Genomic DNA, 17,474 nt, shown 5'->3' with positions numbered 1-17,474 from the left:
GTTTTATATGTATCTTTCTACTTGCCTGTTCCTTAGGCACAAGGAGTCTCTCGACAAGTTGTCTATTCCCTCGACGTTGCCTCTAGAAATAAGAAGGGGTCCTTTTCTTTATTCGTTTATTACTTCATCTCCATCAACGTGACTCGGCCCGTGGGCTACAGTCACCCCAGCGGAGGAGACCGCGTGGCGACCAACTGGGTCCAAGTCACCTCCCTTCCCGGTGGGTCCACCTGGGTGCCTCTGTGCGGCAGAGGGCGCAGTAGAGCCAGCGCCGGACCCCACCCCCAGGGTAGCACGCCGCGCCCCGTGACGTATTTCCGCGTCATCTGCCGCCGAGGCGTGTTCCCATTGGCTGCCGGCGAGGCAAAAGGGGCGGAGCCGAGTGGGAGTGTGGAAAATGCAGCTGCCCGGGGGGGGGGGCGGGGGGCAAGGCTTCCCCCTTCCCTATCCCTCCCCACCCCTCCCCCGCCCTCCAGGCCCTCTGGACTACTGCGCCGAGTCGCTTGGAACGCGGCAGTGGCGGCGGCGCACTTTCCCGGGCTGTGGCTGGAGCAGCGCTGTGGTGCGCGCGCGGCGGGGCCCCTCGAGCCCTGGGGGACCGGTGGACTGAGGGAGAGCGGGAGGGAATCCCGGGGCTGCGGTGCTGCGCCGGCGGGGAAGCCCTTCGGTCCCCTGTGAGCCGAGCAAGTGGGGCAGGGGTCTCCTGAGACCGCCACTGGCCACTCGGCCCTGACGGGACCGCGCAGAGCGCGTCCCCCGAAGGCAACCCCCGGGCCCGCGGCCCTGACTTGGCCCCGCGCGGCGGGCGCGGGGCAGCTCAGAGGGAGGAAGCAAGAGGGGCCGCCCTCCCTCGGAGTTGCGAGCGCCTTCCCCGGGTCCAAAATGCCCAAGAAGAAGCCGACGCCCATCCCAGCTGAACCCGGCCCCCGACGGCTCCGCGGTTAACGGGACCAGCTCGGCGGAGTAAGTCTGGGGGGAGGCGAGCACCGGGGCCGGGCTGGGGAGGCCGGGGCCCGGGCCTCAGGAGCCGAGTCGGGTGTGCGCGGCGCGCGGGGCTCCGCTCGGGTCGTCACGTACGTCTTGGGCTGCCAGGCGCGAGGAACTCCCGGCCGCAGAGGTATCGGTGACTAAGCACTGATTGTGCGCCTGACTCAAGACCAGTCAGTGGACCCAACGAATCGCGATGCCCCCTTCCCCACCCTTTTCCCGACCCTTTCACCCATCCCTGATCTCTGGTCATTTTCCTTCTCCCTAAAAAGTAAAAACCGGTTCATCGCTCGCCCCTACCCAGCTCTTTCCCCCCAGATCCTCTGCATTTCTGGCCTGTAACCGGGAGAAGGGAGCAGATGTCTTGGAAAAAATTAAGATCGCATCTAAGTCTTTGTGACCAACTCGGTATAGAGTGTGGAGTTGGGACCTGTGAGCAGTCCTCACCTTCGTACCTGACACCTGTGGGCTGGGAGTGCCTAGTTGCGGCCGCTGCCTGGCCAGCGGGGGCGTGTGAACACCGACATCACAGTGGATTTTCGCTTGTCGACTTTGGGGGCTCTCATTCCTTGGCCTTCCTGGAAACTCTCTTGTCTCGAAGGGAGCGGTTTTTCTTTTCTTCATCTGACTTTTTCATTCATTCATTCATTAAACAAATCTCATCAGTGTCTCTCCTGGCTGTTCCTTACTTGACCATAAGCCCTAACTTCCGACCTGAGACATGACACCATGGTCTTGGAAATCACGCACAAGGTGCTCCATCTCTGCAGCTTACAGTGTTGCTCACAAACCAGTACTTTGTTTCGTTAAACAATGATGCGGCTGTTTCATGTATGTTTCTGAGTTCCCCGCAACTCTTGAGTCCTGGGTAAGGGACAAGACTGCCTGAGGGAGAAAGACCCGGCGAGCTGGAGAAATAACCAGAAAAGATTTAGTTCTTAATCTCTTACCTGCACACTGGAGACTTTAGGAAGCCAGCTGATGAAATGAATAGATTAGGCTTGGATCTTCTGCCCTTTGGTGATTTCTGTAACCTTCCTTTGACTCTCTCAATTTCAATCGCCTGGGGACCTGTTGGCTTGGTGGCTCTGTCCATCCCTGTAATGATCACAAGGCCAGTGGTGGACAGACCTGTGATGTGAGCTCAACCACATTCCTCAGACAAACTCCTTTCTTTTTTTTTTTTTTAAAATTAACTAATTAATTTTTGGCTGCTTTGGGTCTTCGTTGCTGCGCAGGGGCTTTCTCTAGTTGCGGTGAGCGGGGGCTGCTCTTTGTTGCGGTGTGGGGGCTTCTCTTCATTGCAGAGCACGGGCTCTAGGCGCTCTGGCTTAGTTGCTCCACGGCATGTGGGATCTTCCCAGACCAGGGCTCGAACCCTTGTCCCCTGCATTGGCAGACGGATTCTTAACCACTGGGAAGTCCCCAAACTCCTTTCAATACTGTAGTGTCTGTTTTGCATGATATTAACTTGTACAGGTTAGTGGATTACTTTGCAAAGATTGGTTCAGTTTTAGTGTGCAGAATTTTATCCCCTTAAAATAGTGTGAAAGCCCCCCAGGGCAGGGAAGGACAGGACAAATTTTGAATGTTGTGGCCTGATCATCGTGCTCCCGTTTGATTTGGAGGAGGGTACTGAGTGGAAGTACCTTCTGTTGTTAATTGTGACACCACTGCTGTGTTCTTGCAAAGGGGAGGAGTTTCGTTATAAGAAAACAATACAGGGAAGAAAAGAAGAAATTCTCCTGGAGTTGGTGGCAGATATGCTTGAGTGGGACTGGGAGATTCTAAACAGTGGTTAGGAGGTGGGATTCTGGAGTCAGGCTAAGTTTGTGGTTTTGTGACCTGGGACAAATCTCTCTCGGGCTTAGGTTTAGCTTTTTTCATCTGTGAAAATGGGTCTAATGATAGAACCTATTTAGAGTAATTGTGAAGATTAAATGAGCTAATAGTAGGAAACCTTCCATGAATGTTAGCTGCTGGTACCTTTGTTACTGGGTAGAGAAGCCTCAAGGAAGCTAGAAGGTAGTTTCCAGTCGTGGCGGTGGATATGTGTGTTAAGGTGCCTTAGCTTCTGGATAAACGACTCTCCCTTGCTCAGTTTTTCTGTGCCATGTGCACCTACCTCCATGACTCATTGCTGTGTTACAATAGGAGGCATCTTTGTGTAGGCTGCCTGAGACAAACAGGGACTGTTCCCCTACAGTTCCTGCCACTAATGGGGGGAAAGCTGTATACATCTACATTCTTTTTTTTTTTTTTTTTTTTGCGTTACGCGGGCCTCTCACTGTTGTGGCCTTTCCTGTTGCGGAGCACAGGCTCCGGACGCACAGGCTCAGCAGCCATGGCTCACGGGCCCAGCCGCTACGCGGCATGTGGGATCTTCCCGGACCGGGGCATGAACCCGTGTCCCCTGCATCGGCAGGCGGACTCTCAACCACTGCACCACCAGGGAAGCCCACATCTACATCTTTCACCTTTTTCAAGCAAAGCTGATGTACTCATGATTTCTGTGATTAGACTAGGGCACAGTTTGAACATTATCATACAGTGTAAACGAAAGAAAAAAATCCATTGACATTAAAGAACTCTTGGTCCTAAATTGGCAAGGTTGCTTCTCTGTGGCTTTCTGGCACCTTGAGACTGATCTCTAACATAGCACTTACCCCTTTCAGACAGAGCTGGGTTATGTGGGACCTGATGTCTATGCAAGTTCTGGGGGTCCTTGAAGAAAAAGAATGCAAAAATATTTCTTCTGCAAGTCTGTAAAAATATATGAGCATATTGCAAGGGTGCCAAGTTAGAATGAAATAAATTGGAAATAAGATCATATCATTTCCCTGTTTAAAATGTTTTCATGGTTTCATTGCCGTTAGAATAAAATTCAAACTCCTTATATTGGGCTATGAGCCTGCTGCTATCCCCCTCCTGCCTGCCCCCCACTCCATCTCTTTAACCACATTTCCTGCCTGCTCCTTTCCTACATTACCCTGGTCCTCTTTCACTTCCTCCACGGGATGGTCCATATTCCCTCCAGACCCTTGCACATGCTGTTCCCTTTGCCTGGAATGAATCATCCCTTCCTGTTCCCAAGCTAGGAAGGAAGCAATCTTCACCTCTCTGCATAAATGTCATTTCCTCAGAGTTGTTCACAGACCACCTAATCTAAAGTACGTCTCTCTTTCTCATGTCACCTGATTTTTTAATGACATTTCTTCACTGTCCATAATCTTTTTTTAGGGTATTTTAAATATTTCTCTCTTCTGTACACCATAAACTATAAGCATAGGACTGCCCTTTTTGGATTCACTCTTCTGTAAGTAGTACCTAGAATAGTACTGACACATAATAAGTGCACAAATGTTTGTGGAGTGAATCAGTGAGTGAATGAAAGTTCTAATATTTGCACGTGTTTAACAAACCTTTTAATACCTTTTCATTTTTTTCTCTTATTTTCCCCTTTACTCTCATTCCCCCTTCCCCATTTACCTTTTTTTTTCACAGGCACCATCTCACCCACTCTAGGTTATTTTATATATGGTCTTATAATTCCACCTGTTTGTTGGCTGTATGTGTGCCTTTGGGAGGTATTCAATAGATAGTATCGTTTCGTGTGCTTAGAGTGCTGAATGATACTGTACTATTATTCAGCCTCAAAAGAGAAGGGAATCCTGCCATTTGTGACACCATGGATGGACCTGAAGGACAGTATGCTAAATGAAATAAGCCAGACACAGAAAGAAAAATACTGCATGATCTCAGTTTATATGTGGAACCTAAAAAAGTGGAAGACATAGAAGCAGAGAGTAGATAGGTGGTTAACCAGGGGTGGGGAGGTGGGGGAAACGGGGAGATGTTCGTCAGAGGATACAAAGTTGCAGTTAATAGGATGCATAAGTTTAGAGATCTAATGCTTAGCATGATTACTACAGTTAATAATACTGTATTGAATACTGGACATTCGCTGAGAGAGTAGATGTCAGGTGCCCTTGTCACGCACACACAAAATAGTAACTTTGTGAGGAGGTGTGTATGTTAATTGGCGTGTCTGAAATAATCATTTCACTGTGTGTGTATATTGAATCATCGTGTTGTGCACCTTAATTATATTCAATTTTTATTAAAAATCCTATTGTGCTATAAATCTACATCAGTTGGGATAGACTAGAAAATCTCAGTAGTTTGACATGCTTGCAGGTCAGTGGGAGGCTCTGTTGATTGGATTCCATCAGGGACTCAGGCTGACGGACACCCCATGCCTGAAATATGCTTAATGAAAAGGGAATCTTGTGAACCACATTCTGGCTTTTAAAGTTTCTGCCCAGGAGTGACACATGTCACTTTTGCTCCCATTTTTGTAAAGCAAGTCACATGGCCACGTTGACCTTCAAAGGGGGCAGGGGCCTTCTTGGAAGGAGGATAATCAACAATATTTGAACAGAAGCAATGACCACCCTAAACTTTTATTTCAGTTTCTTTTGTTTTAACCAAACACCATGTTTCTGCACACTCTGTTCATGCTGTTATACATGTATCTAGTTCATCATTTCTCTTGGTTGCAGAGCAGTCAGTCTTGTGCATGTACCACATTTTACTTATTATTCCTCTAGAGAAGACAATTGTGTTGTTTCCAACCCCTTGCTGCCTCAAACAGTGCAGCCATCGCCATCCTTGGACGCGACTCCTTTTCGACTCTTGTAAGAGTTCCCTGTGGAATGTAGTCAGAAGTGGGATTGCTGAGTCTTAGGGTACCTTGCCTCTCCTTCCATGATAAGGCACATACTTAATCTCTTTGTGTTTTAAAGGAACGCTTTTAATCTCCACAAGGAGAAGTGTGAGCCCTGAGTAGAATTCGTGGTGGCAATGCAGGGTACTTTCCGAGTCCTCACTTTCTCTTTGACCTTAGGCAAGTCCTTTGTACTTTCTCTCTTTTAGTTTCCTTATCTGTAGAGTGAGGATGAGAATGGTCTACCAAATCTTTGCCTTAGTGGCCTACAAGGCCCTGCCTGATCAGGTTCTTCGTTTTCCTCCACTGTCCCCTTCACTTATGTGCTCCAGCCATGCTGTTCTCTGTGCTGTTCCACAGTCGGTTGGGCACATTCCTATCTCAGAGCTTTTGCTATTCCCTCTGCCTAGAATTCTCTTCTGCCAAATAGCCACATGACTTGCTCCCTCACTTCCTTCAGACCTCTGCTCAAATGTCTCTTCACAGAGACCACCCCTGATCACTCTAATTATAGCACTCTCTGTCATGCTCTACTCCTTTATCTTGCCCTATTTTTCTTCATAGCACTTATCACTAATTAATGTTGCATTGTCCATAAGTATTTATCTGCACCTCACCCCGCCCGCACTAAAATGTATGCTTCATGAAGGTGAGGGCTTGATTTGTTCCTTGCTCAGTGAGTAGATCAGTATCTGGCCCCATAGAAGGTACTCAGTAGATATCTGTTGATTAAATGATTGAACCATTCCCACCTTGAAGGAGTATCATGAAGATTAAACAAGATAACACATACAGAAGTGCTTTGAAGGCCATATGGTGCTGAATAAACAAGAAGGTGCATTGCTTGGCCTTGGCGGCATCCACAGCTTTTGGATTTGGGGCTGAAACCCTCAGACTTAATTATTGCATTCAGAGCATCGTTCATAGCATCAGCAGTTTCTGCCACGTTTGTAGGGACACACAGCTGTTAGTGTGAAGGTCCTTAAGGAAGGGGACAGAAACATTGAGACAGGTGGTTGTGCTTTTGGGGGATCTCTTATGGCCTTACCTGGGATGTACACCGTGATAACTAGAAGCTTCTGAAGTGGTTTTAACTGATTTTGTAGTTCTGAACTTGGATGCTTCTACTGGTTTGTTGCTGCAATAACTAATACTGGCACAGTCTTTTGAGAACAACTTCAGGTGAAAAGTAGGGCCAGCTGAAGCCCGTGTCCTTGGGAAGAATGTCTCTGCTGTTGTTGTAGCAGATACAGAAATGGCAAAAAGGTTCATAAAAATGACTTAGCCCAGAGCAAGGAGATGTGTGGGGTGCTTGTTTGAACATAAACACATAAACAACATTTTACTTTCACTTACTTATGCATCTTTGAAAGAAAGGCAGAGAATACTTCAGTTAGAGCTACCCATCCAGCTCAGTTTTTCTCTGCCTGATCCCTTTATTGTCCTCCCATTGCCCCAGCACACTGCTTCTTACCTCTGTCCGGTCTTGCTCACATGGTTTCCTGTCTGGAATGCCCTCCTCCACTTTCCTGTGTGATTTTATTTTTGGCTTGTATTTGCCACCACACTTTCAGTGAGGGGAGGGACCTTGACTATCTTGTATACTGATATTTCCCCGGCGTCTCGCCCAGTGCCTGGAATGAATGAATGCTGCCCATCTTTCAAGACCTAGCATAGAGTTCATCTCCCATGTAGCCTTTTCTGAGTAACTCCATGCTATTCTAGGACCTGAGTTCGAGACTCAGTTATGCCCCTTCTTAATTGTTGACCTTTGGCATGTCATTTAACTTCACTGAGCCTTGGTTTTCCTCATTAGTAAAGGAAGGATGATAATATAACACACCTGTGAGGGAAGGCGGGCAGGTACGCATCATCCAAAATAATGTGTATGAAAGCACTTTATGGTTGTTGGAATGCTATCCAAGTGGGAAGTGTAGTTAGTGGTGCCCGCTTTGGTTTCTTCCTTCTCAGCTGACTATTACCTTTTGTTCTTAATACCAAATTGCAAATGTTGATAAATCATGTTGATTTAGATGTTTTATATGCTGCCTGTTATTTAAAGTTTAACCCAAACCTGCATCTAATCAAGCCTTGAGATCTAACTTCCTGTTTACAGCAAATACAGGGATGGAGAAACAAATTAAATGATACCAGGAGGAAACAAGCATGCAAATTCAGGATGTGCAACATTCTCTAAGACAAATGACCCAGTCTCTTTAAAAAGTCAATGTCATGGGGGAAAAGTAGGGGAGTGGTGCTGTCAGAGAATTAAGAGACTAAGGAGACATGTCAACCGAATGTAATGAATGAACCTTGGTTGGGTACTGAATCAAAAAATGCGATAAAAAAAAAATGCGATAGCTGTAAAATGAATTCTTGGGACAATTAGGGAAATTTGAGTAGAGAATTAGGGCTAATTTTTTAGATGTAATAATGATATGATTATGTAGGAGAATGTTGTTGTTCATAGTTGATATGTGAAACTTACTTTGAAATGGTTCAGGGAAAAAATACACATACCCACATGGTAGATAAAGCAAACAGGGCAAAATTGTTCACAGTCATTTAGTTGGTTAGTGTGTGAGTTTCACTGTTCTATTCTTTCCATATTTCTGTGTTTGAAAAAATTCATAATAAATTTTTTAAGAGTACCCAAGGATTAAAGTTCATCCTAAGCCTTATGCCCCTTTTAATTTTAACTCACGTTTTCTCTCTCCCCTTTTGTATTCTGGCCTATATTGTGTAACAAACATCACATTAAATGCAATATCATTTTGAAGTCTTATGCTTTCTTATTCTCTAAATGTTCCTTATGTGTCTTTTTTCATTAATTTGATTATATGGGACCATACCTTTTTGAACCCCTGGGTCTACATCAATACACTCTTAATATAGTAAATCATTATTGGTAGATTGGAAAAAAACAAAATAATGTTTAAACAAAACAAACCACCACCAACAAAAAACCCTTCCTTGCGAGCGTCCCTCAGTCTGAATTGGTAGTTATTTCTACCACATCCATAGGAAGTACAGGTCAAGCAATGATGAATCTTTCTGACATGTTGAGAAAACCTGGAGAACCCACAGACTGGGAGGAAGATGAGGTGAGCCTGAGAAGAAAGCTTAGCGTCCCAGTTTTGTTTCTTTTATTCCCTTCCAAAAGTTGCCAGTTTTGAAAAACTCATCTTGGTCTCTTTTGGCCACTTGATTGTGTTTTTTCTTCATGTCCTGTTCTTTGCCTGAAAGCCCATGAGAGCTGTTTGAAGGCTCACATACCTGTTTGCTAAGTTAACACCTCCCAGAATGAATTGCGTTTTTGTTTTTAAAAGAGGTGTTTTCTGAATCCTGGTGCAGGGCCTACTGCTAAAAATGCTGATCTCTGCCTCTCATTTCTTGGTGAAGCTCACAGGGGTATCCTGCTTTGAGTCAGATTAAGAAGAGGTTACACGGGGGTTGAAGAAAAATCGGACAAAGGTAGAGTGATTTCTTTTCCCCCCAACTCCTTTTTGCATATTTGCCTGCTCAAGTACAACTTCAAAAGAAAATTGAATGTATCAACAACCTTTTTAAAGAAAGAACCTCAGACATTAAATTTTCCAGTTTAACTTTTGGTTATTCCATTATAGGCATATATAGATAGCTGTGATCAGTTGATGGGTCTCTCCTCCCCCCCATTTCTACACATAGACATAATTCTAATGCTTGTCATTTATTTTTGGCTAAAGAATAGGATTTGGCTTCACAAATGACACTTTGTTGATTATTTAGGTGGCTTTCAAATTTTTATTATTGTTACTCTTATGAATGTTTCAAACCCATTTGTTTTGTTCTTTGAGATTAATTCATACACAGAATCAGAGGCAATGAACCATGTTATGGCTTTTGTTACATATTAACTGAATATGTTCCATAAAGAGACAGAACCAATTTACAATGTATGTTTGAACTGGTCCCTCAAGCTTCAGGAAGTTGGCTTTTTTTTTTTTGAAGTTCAATGATTTTTTTTTTTTTTTTTAGAGGGGGAGGACATATTACAAGCAAATGATCCTCATTTCAGTCCCTTCTTTTTTTTCTAAATTTATTTATTTATTTATTTATTTTTGGCTGTGTTGGGTCTGCGTTGCTGTGCGCGGGCTTTCTCTGGTTGTCGTGAGTGGGGGCTACTCTTTGTTGCGGTGCGCAGGCTTCCCATTGTGGCTTCTCTTGTTGCGGAGCACAGGCTCTAGGCGCGTGGGCTTCAGTAGTTGTGGCATATGGGCTCAGTTGTTGTGGCTCATGGGCTCCAGAGCTCAGGCTCAGTAGTTGTGACTCACGGGCTTAGTTGCTCCGTGGCATGTGGGAGCTTCCTGGGCCAGGGCTTGAACCCATGTGCCCTGCATTGGCAGGCATATTCTTAACCACTGCGCCACCAGGGAAGCCTTAGTGATTTTTTTTTGATAGTTTAATAGGACTCCTCGTCAGTCTGCTTTACTTTGTTTGCCAGTCTGTATTTTTGAAATGGGATTATTTTCTGTATTTCATCGATTCAATCTAAACTAATATTTAATGAATGCATACCAAATGTAATTTGCTGTGCTGGATGCTGTAGGTGGTAAGATTGTCTTTGCCTCCAAGGATCTTAAAATCTCATATGGGAGGGGAGCTAGAGGTTGCAAAGACACAAGAAGAAGGAAACAGATGGCTGCAGAGTAAGAAAAGTGCCCCAGGAGAAGAGGTACAAAGAAAGTACTGTCAGATCATTGAGAGGAGGAAGAACGCACATCCAGTGGGGAAGATTAGGAGAGCCTTCACAGAGGAGATGACATTTGAGCTGGGTCTTGAAGGATGGCTAGGATTTCCATGGGAATGGGGCAGGGGGGGCATGGCAGGAAGAGAGCTCAGGATGAGCAACTTCACACAAGTGGGAAAGCTTGGGATGTGTGGAGGAGCCGGCAAGTAGTTTAGTGTGCTGGGTGCATCGCTGCAGGTAGCAGGAGATGAAGCTGGAGAGGTAGGTGGGATGGTTTTGTGGTATCAGCTGAACATTTTGAAAAGTTTCACGCAAACTTTTCTTCTCCTCTGACCCTTCTTTAATAGATACGTCTATATAGCTTTGATGTGCTTTGTATTTTATTTATTTTTTGTTAGTTCATGTCTTTTATTAGCCAGTACAGTTACTTGTCTTCTGGTTTGTTGAAGCAATAGATCAGTGTGCTTTGTATTTTAAAGTTTTATAAATTATGTGGCTACTACATTGTCCCACTGCAATGTTTTCCTTTTATATTGTATTACTTAGGAAAAAATATTTTTTTATTTTGCAAAGCATGCCTTTTGTATGGTGTAGGCTACTTTTCTTTAGTATTAAGACATCTATCATCATGTCATAACTAATAGGAGTATGGGGCTTCATTTTCTTCTAGACTTTTCTGCCCCTTATATGGTCCCATCTAGGATTAATTAATGTTCTTGGTGTGAGGTATGGGTCTATGTTAATTTTTCTACATAGTGAGTTCTAATATCTTCATGGAGTTTATTAAATAGGATTTTTATCTGTTATATTTTCAGGTTTACTTTTATTTGGTCTTTATGGTATTTTTATCTCTTTCTAAAATTTCTTTTTAACTCTTATTTAGTTTTGATAGTCTTTTTTTTTCCCTTTTCTTTTTTTTTTTTTTTTTTTTTTGGTACGTGGGCCTCTCACTGTTGTGGCCTCTCCCATTGCGGAGCACAGGCTCCGGACTTGCAGGCTCAGCGGCCATGGCTCATGGGCCCAGCCTCTCCGCAGCATGTGGGATCTTCCCGGACCGGGGCACGAACCCGTGTCCCCTGCGTCGGCAGGTGGACTCCCAACCACTGTGCCACCAGGGAAGCCCTTCCCTTTTCTTAAATTGGGTAGGGTTAAAGAAAACTTTAAGAATTGTCATGGTTTATCTTTCCATTTATTAATGTCTCCTCCTCTTTTCCTGTTATAGTTTCTTTTGAATAACTCTCTTGTGTCCTAAGTTAATATTTCAAATACCTAACGTTTTGACGCTGTTGTGATTGAACATTTTTAAATTTGTGTTTTCTCTTGACTGTGGTTTGATTTGTATGAATTGTTTATATCCTGCAGCTTTTTAAAATTCACTATTATATCTAGTAATTTTTTTTTTTTTTGGCTGCACTGCGCGGCATGCAGGATCTTAGTTCCCCGACCAGGGATGGAATTGATGCCCCCCGCAGTGGAAACACAGAGTCTTAACCTCTGGACGGTCAGGGAAGTCCCAGATATCTAGTAATTTTTTGATTGAATATCAGTATTTCTAGATTTACTAGTGTCATCTGCAAAACATAACTTAATTCTTCCCTCTCAATGCCATTTCTATTTTATAGCCATCTCAGCTTGCATTGCTCTCAGTAGCAGTTCTCATGTCCCAGGGGACCACTTTTAAGTATAATGAGGCTTCCCAGGAACCTTCTGTGCCAGGGGCTTTTCTGCTGTCTCCAAGGAGTCATGAAAATAGGAAGCAGCCGCCCAGCTTTATAGAAGGAGAGCCTGTTAGGGCTGGATGGGACCTTACAGGTCCTCCAGCCCTCTGACTCCTTTTGCAAGATGAGGAAACCAGACTGGGGGGGGGGGGGGAGCAGTGGGGAGAACTTGCTGGGAGTTCACACAGCTGGAGTGGAAGAAGGTGCTTGAACTTTTATCCCAACTTAGACATATTTTCACTTGGGATACTTACTTGGTTTGAAAATTTTCCAAGTTTACCCGACACTGAAGGTAACTTTACCTAGTACTCTTAAAAATTTTTGAAAACCTCTTTTCAAGTAATAATCTGAAACACTGGAAAAGGCTGTCCCTCTATATCACCACTCTCCTAAGGTGTTTGAGGGAAAAGGGAATGAGGAAATGGGGGAAGGAAAGGGTATTTTATTTTAGTCCAGGATCCTTAGTAGGAAGGCCTATTTTTAAGCTTCATAATGTCAGTTTTTAAAGCAGTGGCTTTCAAAATAACCACAGACAAAAGTCCCTCTGAAATGATCACCTTTCTAGACTTGACCTGTTTTGAGTTTACCTGTTACCAAGAAAGGTTCAGAATTTCAAATGCTCTTAAGTGCATTTACTTTTCAGAAAAAATGGAACAATTGAGTTGAGTGAATGATCCACATGAGTTCCAGATTCCAGTCAAATCTTGAAATTTGGGGAGTTGTGAGGAGAAGACAAGACTAATCAGCCACATTGTCGTATTTACAGGTTGTCTGGATCCAGGTTCATTACGTTTCTTTATTGAGTTATAACTTATGTATCCAGGTTATTTTTTAAAAATTAGATTAGACCCTCACCGCATTTGAGAGTTCAGAGTCGAAATTATTTGCCCTGTTTGATTTCATATCATCCTTCAGTAAATAATCGTTCAAGAATATCCTTGTTGGGGGAGGCCTCAGAAGTTAGCAGGCATTCCAAGCTAACTATAAACCTTTTGTCTAATGGCCTACTCAAATCCAGATCGAAATCCTACCAAAATGCTAGCCTGTATTTCAGCTCTTCTCTCTCTCTCTTTCTCTGAGTCTGAGGAATGCTAGAAAAACAAGAAGAAGAGGGTAGTTTAACATCCCAATAATTATTAACAATAGAAAATATATCCTGCTTATCTTAGGCATCCATTTGTGTCCACTGATAAAACTTGGGCATTGGAGCCACGGAAAAGTTCTATTCACCAAAGGAAGGACCAGCGGAACATTTGGACCAGGTTCATAGCTCATTATATTAGTTTAGATAGACAGTGCAACACTTTTATTATTTTACTAAAACACTCCTTTTAAATATAGTCTTTTGCCTTGTTTTATTTTGGTAACTAAACTAACGCTGGGTTAGCCATAAATGTAGCTTGCTGCATTTTTATTTCTGAGTATTCTAAATCACTGAGCAATTATTTTTAAAAAGTCTTAAAGCATTTACAAATAAAAAGCTATAAAATATTGACTAGGGGAAGTCAAGGGGAGAGTTAGTGAGGAAAGTACCAGAAACCACGAACAGGTGTTTTGGCTGCACTGAACAAAGTTTCAGCTTGATAGGCAATCAGGGGGAAGGGTTTTGTGAATTCCTGAAATGTGAGGTGGAGGGGACACAGGGTAAATCAGCAGTTCCGGAGGCACAGAGGACTTGGGTACTGAAGGTGCGCCCCTAGCTGAGGATCTGGAACACTTCCTGAGCAAGTGGCTTTCTTGAAAGAGAAGCGCTTTATCTGTAGGACCCAGGCGTGGGGTAATAAAGTATGGGTCCTAGATCAGGAAGGAACAGTAGGACGAAGGCAAAAGACATGAAACTTATCCCTGAAGGACATCATAACTGGAAAAATTACCGTTTATTGAGGGCGTATCTGATCTATTTTCATCCATTGTCTTGAATTTGCACTAAAAATCTGTGAGAAGGTTCATAATATTCTATTGTACAGATAAGGAAGATGAAGTTTAGGGAAGTTAAGTAACTTGCATAAGGTTGCATAACTAGTAAGTGGTGGAACTAAGTTTAGAACCCAGGTCTGTCCTTCTCTAACACCATGCATTTCCCACATAGCCCTCCAAAGATTGCGTAAAATGCTGAAGGTCTTCTTAGAGCTACACTCACCAAAAACTATAGCCACTAGCCATATGTAGCTATTTAAATTTTAATGAATTAAAATTAAATAAAGTTAAGAATCAGTTCCTCATTTACACTCGCCACACTTTGAGGACTCAGTGGCCATGTGTGGCTAGTGTTTACTGTATTGGACAGAGCAGATTACAGCATTTTCATCATTGCAGAAAATTCTCTTAGCATCTAGAAGTCATCCAATTTTACTCTTATTATTTTTGCCCCTTTATTTTGCAAAGGAGAATATGAAGGACAAAGGAAGGAAGTAACTTGTTTAGTGTCATACATTTAATTAATCCAGGCCTTTAGACTTATTGCCTGGTGGCTTTTCCTATGTTCCACCCTCTTCCTTAAAAAACATTAGCAGAATAGAGATGTGCAAAAGGAGTGACTCTTACTCTCTTGAGCTTTGCCTGGCCTTCAAACTAGATTCTTCCTCCCAAAGTACAGTCCTGAGTTTTCCCAAGTTCAAAGGGCATGTTATGATTAGCCCCCAGGGAATTGAAGGATGTTTGTTGGAAAGGAATTCCATGCTTAATGTATGAAATAGCACTTTGATTCCCCTGGTTCTTTCTCTGCCTTCCTACCAAGAACTTTGTAATTGAACTCGCAGCTGCCAACCATTGTCTTCCAAAGAAGGCCAACTTCAAAACCGTTCAAATGACAGAGGTATATATACTTTGAATGCCAGCAGCTGCTTGTTATTTGCTGTTTATTCCAATGTCATTTGTGTTAGGGTCAAATAGATTTAGATTATGACCAGAATTACAACCATAGATTTCTAACTTGTATGTTTAGAAGATTAAGATGTATTAACATTCATTTAACTGATATTTAGTACATATCTAATATATACCAGGCACTGGGCTGAGAGATGGACAAAAAGAATTTTTTGCTGAAAATTGGAAAAGATGCCAGTGTTATTATGACTGAGTTGAATGCATTTTAAATATTCTGAGTTTTATTGTCAGTATTTGCTGTCCACATATCTACTCTTTAGTCCTAAAATTCAGTAAAAGCTCCAGTTTGGAGGCATAGCTTTGAAGTAAAGTGAAGAATCACATGGAATGTCCTTTTAGTAGATGCTATTAAAGACATTTAAATTATACATTCCAGTGTTTAAATGATAGTCTGAAGTGTATGTGTGTGTGCTTGGAGGGTGGGCATGTGGGAACAAAACCAAGGCATTGTGCTGGGGTAATATTTTTAGGAAGCCTAAATGTGATGTTTGATTTCAGTCTGACTCATGGCTTAGAAAGTTGTCTTTCAGAAACTGAGAAATGAAAGTTTTGGGCGCATGAGTATGCTCAGAGAAATTAAAAGCAAATCTGAATGTTGGCAAGGTGTCCAGGAGAGTGCCTGTCTTCCCTGAGAGTGCAAAGGTAGGGGCAGCGAGGACTTTAAAGATGGTGGGGACAGCTGGAAGGGATCCCAGGGAGCTTTGACATCTGGTCTTTCTGTCTGAGATCATAGGGGCAGACGGGCTGGGGGAGGCAGAGCACCCAGAGGTCTTCCTGTATTGTTTTTTAGAGTAGGGTCTAATTTCTAGAAAGTTTTCATATCCTTGAGTCTGTCTCCACATCTGTAAAATGGGCACAACAACCCCTGCCCAGCAGAAAGGATTCATATGTGTGTGTAAACTGCTTTTGATGATTAACTGGACTCATGATAAAGGCAGGACTAGATTCCCAGCCCAGGGTGCCTTGTTTTCTATCAGGGGAGAAGGAGAGAAAATTCCCACCTCCCAAAGAACTTCCAGTGATGAGGCTCTTCAGCTGTTCTTTATCCACACAGACTTAGAATAGAGATAACGCCGGGCATACTTGCAATTTCTGGGGATGTGCAGGAAGCAAAAGAATTATTTTCAGTGAAACAGGAGGCTGCAAAAGGTGCCTAGTGCCTCAGTACAGCCTAATATAGACTCCTCCCAGCTTCTCTAGGCCGCCATCTGCCTGGCAGGCACCACCCAGGAAGCTCAGCTTTCTTCTCCAAGAGTTTAAAGAGGATTTCCTGGACTGCACGTGTATATGTGCATATGTGTGTGTGTGTGTGTGTGTGTGTGTGTGTGTGTGTGTGTGTGTGTGTAGGAATAGGGAAGGGTAGTCACTGACATAAAGGGAAGGTAACACTCCCTTCCTGTGGCACAAACCAGATGTTGAGGGTCAGTTCCAGGTAGATCTAAGGTTCAACTTCTCTTCATATTTCTTCCAAACATCTTCCTCAGTGGGCCCTGGCCTCTGCTCAGACTGTGTCTTCTACTGGGGATTCCCTTCTCCACCTTCAGTGCATGTTGAATCCTAATCTTGTTCAATTTATAGGTCAGCTCTTCTGTAAATCCATCACAGACTTGTCTTCCACCCCACTCCAGGTAGCAGTCATCAACTCCACCTTCCAGAGCACTCTGTACATATCCCGTCACGTGTTAGTTGTTTGCATAACTCTGTCCAGTTGGACTGGACTTGAGGAAGCTTGGGACCGGGTCCTATTCATCATTATCTCCAGTGCACATCATGTTCCCTAGCACCCGGTTTGGTAAAATTTTTTTTTTTTTTTTTTTTTTTTTTTTTGCGGTACGCGGGCCTCTCACTGTTGTGGCCTCTCCCGTTGCGGAGCACAGGCTCCAGACGCGCAGGCTCAGCGGCCATGGCTCACGGGCCCAACTGCTCCGCAGCATGTGGGATCCTCCCAGACTGGGGCACGAACCCGTGTCCCCTGCATCGTCAGACGGACTCTCAACCAACCACTGCGCCACCAGGGAAGCCCTGGTTTGGTAAAATTTTGTTGAACGACTTAAGCCTTGAGATGACAGAGGGCAGAAGATGCTCCTCTCCCAAGGTCGAGACTCTGCTGATCCCTGCGAAGTCTGACTTTGACTTAATTAGTGGTTGACTATTTTCAGTTTATAATATCTTGGCACAGGAGGGTCACAGTGTTGGTGGTAATCATAGCATTTGTTCTGCGAGGCCCTGTGTACTCTTTATTGTTTTTACATCTATTTATTTCCTCATTCAACCACATGAGGCAGGCGGAATGTGTGTTATCTCTACCCAGTAGATGAAGAAACTGATCCTGGTTAAGGGCTGTGTATGTCACACAGGCAGTTAAGTGCCTGTAGTCCTTTGTACTGCCTTTTCAGTCAATAGTCCCTTCCTAGCCCAGTGGGGAAAC

The 17,474-nt window shown here is 43.8% G+C and overlaps 1 protein-coding gene across 1 annotated transcript in view; it reads left to right on the top strand.

The window, feature by feature from the left end:
- The first annotated feature begins 459 nt into the window (after window positions 1–459).
- The window catches only part of MAP2K1 (mitogen-activated protein kinase kinase 1), an 80,146-nt gene continuing 63,131 nt past the window's right edge, over window positions 460–17,474 (top strand). Inside the window, 2 exon segments of the mRNA XM_032619978.1 lie at window positions 460–909; window positions 911–963. Coding sequence (XP_032475869.1) covers window positions 883–909; window positions 911–963 — 80 coding nt within the window. The 5' untranslated portion in view covers window positions 460–882.

This window comes from Phocoena sinus, chromosome 2 (assembly GCF_008692025.1).
Source record: "Phocoena sinus isolate mPhoSin1 chromosome 2, mPhoSin1.pri, whole genome shotgun sequence".
Classification (NCBI taxonomy): Eukaryota; Metazoa; Chordata; class Mammalia; order Artiodactyla; family Phocoenidae; genus Phocoena; species Phocoena sinus.
Note: the sequence above shows the minus strand (reverse complement) of the source record. Positions and strands in the feature narration are given on the sequence as shown.